Below are 6048 nucleotides of genomic sequence, written 5' to 3'. Positions count from 1 at the left end.
TAAATCCCCCTCTGGCGCGTGGCAGGAAACGCCCATCCCTTTTCTCACCTTCCGGCCGCCCTCCGACCCTACGGCCGACCAGACCCCGGTGCAGCGTCACCCAGATGCCCCGAGGAGTTCCGGGGCCGTCCCCTCTGGGATCCCACACGGGCCCAGTGTCCTGACCAGATTCCAGGAGGGACAGCCGGCTCGGGGATAGCTCCTGTTGGCCAGCACGGTATTTCTTTCAAGCCATCGCTTGAGGTTGAGCCACCAGAGCGGTGCTGACAAGCTAAGCTGATTTGAGGTGACGCAAACGGTTTATATACACAGCCTTCCTGCCCCGGCCTGTGCCTCGAAACACACCCACCCCCACACCCCCACACCCCCACACTCGTAGGGGTCCGGGGAAGGACGGGCCATTCAGACCATTGACCTGGCCAGGCCGACGGCTGGCGGGCGGAGCACACCCTCCTGCTTGGCGCCAGAGGGAGCTGGGTTGGCGCGCTCTGGGATGACGAGAGTCACGTGGTACCCAGCTCACCAATCAGAGGCGAGGACTCGACCGGGGGCCCGCCCCGCCCCTCCAGCTCCGGGCTCCACCCAGGCAGCGTCCGCGGGCCGAGCTCTGCCGTCTCTGAGGGAAAACTGGGCGTGATGGCCACCCAGTCGTGCTGGGAGAAGGAGCAGAAGCAACAGCAGGGTGAGGAGAACCAGGTCGCCCCTGCCCCTGGCGGCGCCCGCGGGACTGGCAGTCCCCGTGCGTCGGTCCCCACAGTCTGCAGCGACGGGTCTCTGCCGGACGGCGGCGCCCCACGCGGCGGCACAGCAGGTTCCTCCTCCTGCGCCACGGCCGCCGGCGCCATTTCGGTCACTGCTGACGCCCCGTGGCTGCCCTCCATGGACTGTGCGCAGGAGAGGGGGCCTTCTGCCCTCCAGGCCGGCCGTGGTCCCCACGCAGAGCCGAGCCGCGTGGTGCCCGAGACGGGCCGAGGTATCCAGGCCGCGCACGCGGGCAGCGCGGCCGCCATGGGGCGGGCCACGAGGGGCGCTGGCCAGGCCCGCGGGCGTCCGACCCACACCACGAGCCCAAGGGACGGCCGTGGGAGGAGGCAGCCCAGCCGCCACCGCGACGAGGCTGCCCGGGCTCCGAAGCCTCCAGAGCGCTGTCTCTTTCCTGGGGCTCCCGGGCCTCAGTGGTCCGAGCCCTTGCCGCCATCTCCTCCCAAGTCGCAGCCCAGCAGCAGCCGCCCTTCTCGGGCTTCTCCGCCGAGTCACGCACCGCCGCCTGGCCCTGCCCTTCGAAGCCAGGCCAAAGCAACCGGCCCCGCTCTGCGCAGCCGCCGCACCCCAACCGGCCCTGCTCTGCGCAGCCCTGCATCTGAGCCACGCGATGCTGTCCTCCACCGTCGCCCTGCACCCGCGCCAGGCCCTGCAGTCCGCCGCCGCCGTGCACCCTCGCCCGGCCCTGCTGTCCGCCGCCGCCCTGCACCCGCGCCAGGCCCTGCTGTCCGCCGCCGCCCTGCACCCGCGCCAGGCCCTGCTGTCCGCCGCCGCCCTGCACCCGCGCCCGGCCCTGCTGTCCGCCGCCGCCCTGCACCCGCGCCAGGCCCTGCTGTCCGCCGCCGCCCTGCACCCGCGCCAGGCCCTGCTGTCCGCCGTCGCCCTGCACCCGCGCCAGGCCCTGCTGTCCGCCGCCCTGCTCCTGGGCCAGGCCCTCCTTTTCGCAGCCGCGCATCCGGGTCAGGCCCTGCCCTCCAAAGCCGCGCATCCGGGCCAGGCCCTGCCCTCCAAAGCCGCACCGGCCCGCTAGGCCCTGCCCTCCGCAGCAGCAGCACGACTCCAGGCCTTGTCCCTGGGAGCCGCGCCACCCAGAGAAGATCAGCCGCTTGCAGCCGCCCCTCTCTGCCTGGGCCTGCTGGCCAGGGTCCTCCTTCTTCCCCTGGGTTCGCCCTTCGAAGGCCTGCCCTGCACAGCAGCTCAAGCTTTCCTGATGCTGAGGTCCCAAGCCTTGCTCCCCAGCCCCGTTGGCGTGCAGTCCGTATGCGCGCCTCCTCACCCTCACCTCCTGGTAGGTTCTTTCCTTTACCTGCGCAGTGTGGTGAGAGCTTCTCCTCCTCCTCCTCCTTCTCTTCTTCCTCCTCCCTCTCCTCCCCGACTGGGTCTCCTGACCAGAGCCCCTCCTCCTCCCTCACTAATTTTTCTGGCCAGAGCGCCTTGTCCTCCTCCTCTAAGGTTTCTGGCCTGGGCTCCATCTCCACCGCTAGCCTTGCTGCCGTTAGGCGCTCCTTGCTGCCGCAGTTTGAGGCGCTGAGCCCTCTCTCTCCATGAGAGCGGGCTGAAACAGGGAACACGCCTCGCCCCCCTACACCTCCTGTGCTGTGACCCTCCGTGAGCATCCGCCTAAGACCCACAAAAGGCATCACCATCCACCCACTGCCCTGAATGGGCTGCCCGCTCCGCAGTTACCTGTGAGGTTTCCAAGAGTTCTGTGAGCCAGCAACCAAAGTTAGGAGTTTTGAAGCCGCCTCTCCCCAAGACTGGACTACCCAGCACTAACCTGCTCTTGGCCCTTGATTGCAGGCTCCCTTCTCCCTCCGAAGGGCCTGCCCTTGCCCCTGAGTTGAGATTCCCCTTTTCCAGGTCGCCTCTTATACAATGAATATTTGATGAATAAAATAAAAATGTTGGCTTTCTTTCTTTTAATGTACTGTGGGTTTTTATTGAAGCAAAAAGTTTTGTGGTTTTTCCTTTTCCGCTTGTGTTTGTGGGTCTGCAGCAATAAATTCTCATGCAAATTGTTGTAAATATTCTCCATGCATTTCCGGGGGCTCTTTTAGTTTTTCTCTGTTTATATGTGTTTGTTCAGTTGAAAAGCTATGCAGCCACCACTGCCACCATCTTCCTAGAATCCCCTTCACCTAGTACCTTACTCCTTGAAAATGTGCTCCCTCTGCTTAGGTGCTTCCCCACCATCTGATGATAAGCAGTGTCTCTGCCTTCCATAGCTCTCAAAAGAAAGCAAAGGGATTCGTCACCTGCACTGACAGACCAAAATGGTAAAAACAGTTAAATTCAGGAAAGAGACCAAAAACCTACTGGGAAGGCCATTCAAAATGTTAGAACCAGCCAGTGGCCTGGCGGTTCAGTTCAGGCATTCTGCTTCCGTGGCCCGGGGTTCTCCAGTTCAAATCCCAGACAGGGACCACGCACTGCTTACAAAGCCATCCTGTGGCAGGCAACCCACATATAAAATAGAGGAGGACGGGCACGGAAATTAGCTCAGGGCAGATCTTCCTCAGCATAAAAGAGGATTGGTGGCCGATGTTGGCTCAGGGCTCGTCTTCGTTAAAGAAACAGAACTAAAGGAAATATTTCTGAGGACACACTTTAAAACATACTACTTTAGTCACATTACTTTTCTTGAATAATTCTACAGATGTCCAAGACTAGGACAAGTTGGTAGATACTTTTACTGAAGCCAGTCTCACAACTTCCGGTCAGAGGGTCTACATTTATTCCCCCTTTATAGATGTGGAAATTGAGGCTCAGAGCAATTTTGTGGCTTTTGAGATCTCATTGCTAGGAGGGCTTGCTGCTGGAGTCAGAATTCCTGGGTTTGAATTGCGGTTTCCTGTTGGTTCATTGTGTGTTCCTGGACAAGTTCAGTAACCTGGGATCCGAAGTTCCCTTATTTGTCAGGCACAATAAGAGTGCATGCCTCCTAGATTGTTGTAAGGATTAAAATGGATGGTGCGTGTTAAGTGCTTCCAACAGTGTCTGGCACACAGTGAGTGCCCAGTAAAGATGGTTCGTATTCTGATAAGGATATGAACATGTACCCAGATATTTCTGACCTAAACAGCTAGACTCTTAACATTTTTTACGGATCTTTCTCAAGCAACAATACTTCAGAAATCAAATTGGCCATTTCAAAAATGGAAAGGGATATTCTTTATCATATTCACTTTAAAATATGAAGGCATTTCCACGTTTGTGCTGAGGTGTTCTCAGGGTTAGGTGTGAAATGCGTCTTGGTGTACAATATAGTTGGTGTTTTGAGAAAAGCGGATTAGTGGCATGGGTCAGGGGCCTTCATTTGTTTTTTACCACATGTATTTTAAACTTCACTTTCAATGTTTTCCTGGTGTGGAGTTAATTTTCACAGGTTTTTTTATTTTCTTTTAGGAATCGTTCTGCATGCTGGATTGGTAAAAGCCAGCATCTCACGGTCTAGTCTAGCAGGCAGACACACAAACAGACAAATTACATGAAAGGGCTTAACCTGAAGAATGAGCAGTCTTTTAGGGGTATCATGAGAATGTAAAGGAGAGACATAAAGGAAGAAGCTGCAGACTGGGATGGACTGGGGCATGAGTGGCCAAAGAAGAAACAGGATACCTGAGAGAGCCATCTCCTTGTGTGTGTGAACGAGCTCATCTGTATTCGACAATTCCACCAGTCTCTGGGTTCACATTCTTGATTCTGTCAGTGTAACCCTGAAGGGCATCTGAGCCTTTCACCCGGAAGATAAACAGCAAGAGCAGGGGGCTCTAGGAACAGAGGTGAAGACCATTCCTCCACAGCTAGAAGGATGAGTGGGCAGGATTAGGAAAGGCTCCTCTCAGAGGAAGTGATTATGAAGTAGATACTATTATCTCCAGTTTACAGATGAGGAGACTGAGGGTCAGAGAGGCTGTATAACTTGCTCAAGGTCACACAGCAACACAGAGATATGAGGCTAGTTTCCAACCCCAGGTTTGTGTGGCCCCAGTGCCAATGCAATTTGTACTACCGTGAGCTCACTCCTATGACAATGTCATCTGTTTTTATTCCTGGCTACCAGCTACACTTTCAGAGCCTCTGCCTCCAGGAAGTGTCTTTTTAAATCTACTACATACAGTATGAGGATAAGCTAATCCTATAGTTTGTGAGGTCCAGTGAAAAATGAAAATGTGGGAACCCTTGTTCAAAAATCATTACAAATCTTAAGATGGCAACAGCACGTCATAAAACTAAGCAGGGGCCAGTGCGACTGCACAGTTCACCTGACCCTAAGGCCAGCCCTGTACCCTATAGTAGTTGATCAGCAGGCAGCTTCCAGGGACAGACTGCGGAAGGTCTTTCTGCTATTTCCTGGTCCCCCACCACCATGGAACCCTGGGGTGAAAGCTCTGTCCAGCTGTGAGTGATGCCGGACTCTGAGATAGGCCACGCACCTCCCCTTTCCCAGTTCACAGCTGTTTCTGGGGACTGCACACCACGTAGATGGCAGGGACACCAAAGGAGACTACGTCTTCTCATCCTACTAGAGAGGGCACAGAAATTCCCAAGAAGAGCCCTGTCATGCTGCTATCATGTTCTAAATGCCCTGCTCCTGATTCTAGGTAGATTAATCTTCCCTGCACAATAAATTATAATCGCTTGCTGCGATCATTTTCACATGTGCCTTTGAGTTAATGTGGCTGAGCCGGAATTTTTCACCTTCTGCACGAAGTTTGAGTGGTTACTTTTACACATACCAAAATAATACTTTTTCTCAAAACGAACAGCAGTAGATCAGGGTGTCCAAACCATCACCTTTACACTTGACAGAACAGCAGTACTCTGTGCAGGGGCATATCATGCAGCTTGACTTAGCAAAGGTTTATAACGCTGGAAAGGGCTGTGACAGAGTCCACAACTCTGTTTTTCCTTCATATTACATTTTATGTACTCTCTTTTATGCAATTTGCTCAGCTATAAAATGAACACCTGCTTACTAAGGCTGTTCTGATATTAAATGAGTATGTCTAAACCATAAAACAGTACTTAACACATATAAACATACCATAATTTTTACATATTATCATATCTGCGTGCCATGTAATGCATAAAGGCAACTTGCAGTTGATAATGTTAATCTGTCTACCAGGACCCTCAAATAGAGGCCGCCCCAGTGGCCTGGCCCACCTCACAAATCTAAACCTAAGCCTGCACTTACAGGAAACACCTGTCCAGGAAACCCAACATGCACCACTCCCAGTCCTCCAACTCAGGTGTAGCTAGCTTACCTTACCCTGGAAAATA

The 6048-nt window shown here is 54.7% G+C and overlaps 1 protein-coding gene across 1 annotated transcript; it reads left to right on the top strand.

Annotated features, from left to right (window-relative positions):
• Nucleotides 1-501: 501 nt before the first annotated feature.
• EZHIP (EZH inhibitory protein) lies at nucleotides 502-2627 on the top strand. Its single transcript, XM_046672555.1, has one exon. The coding sequence runs from the start codon at nucleotides 637-639 to the stop codon at nucleotides 2308-2310; it is 1674 nt and encodes a 557-aa protein (XP_046528511.1). The 5' UTR covers nucleotides 502-636; the 3' UTR covers nucleotides 2311-2627.
• The last annotated feature ends 3421 nt before the right edge of the window (nucleotides 2628-6048 follow it).

This window comes from Equus quagga, chromosome 10, assembly GCF_021613505.1.
Source record: "Equus quagga isolate Etosha38 chromosome 10, UCLA_HA_Equagga_1.0, whole genome shotgun sequence".
NCBI lineage: Eukaryota > Metazoa > Chordata > Mammalia > Perissodactyla > Equidae > Equus > Equus quagga.
This window is presented reverse-complemented; position numbering and strand designations above follow the sequence as displayed.

Excerpts from the sequence above, each read along its gene's own strand:
- EZHIP (XM_046672555.1), top strand. The coding sequence starts at position 637 with ATGGCCACCCAGTCGTGCTGGGAGAAGGAGCAGAAGCAACAGCAGGGT.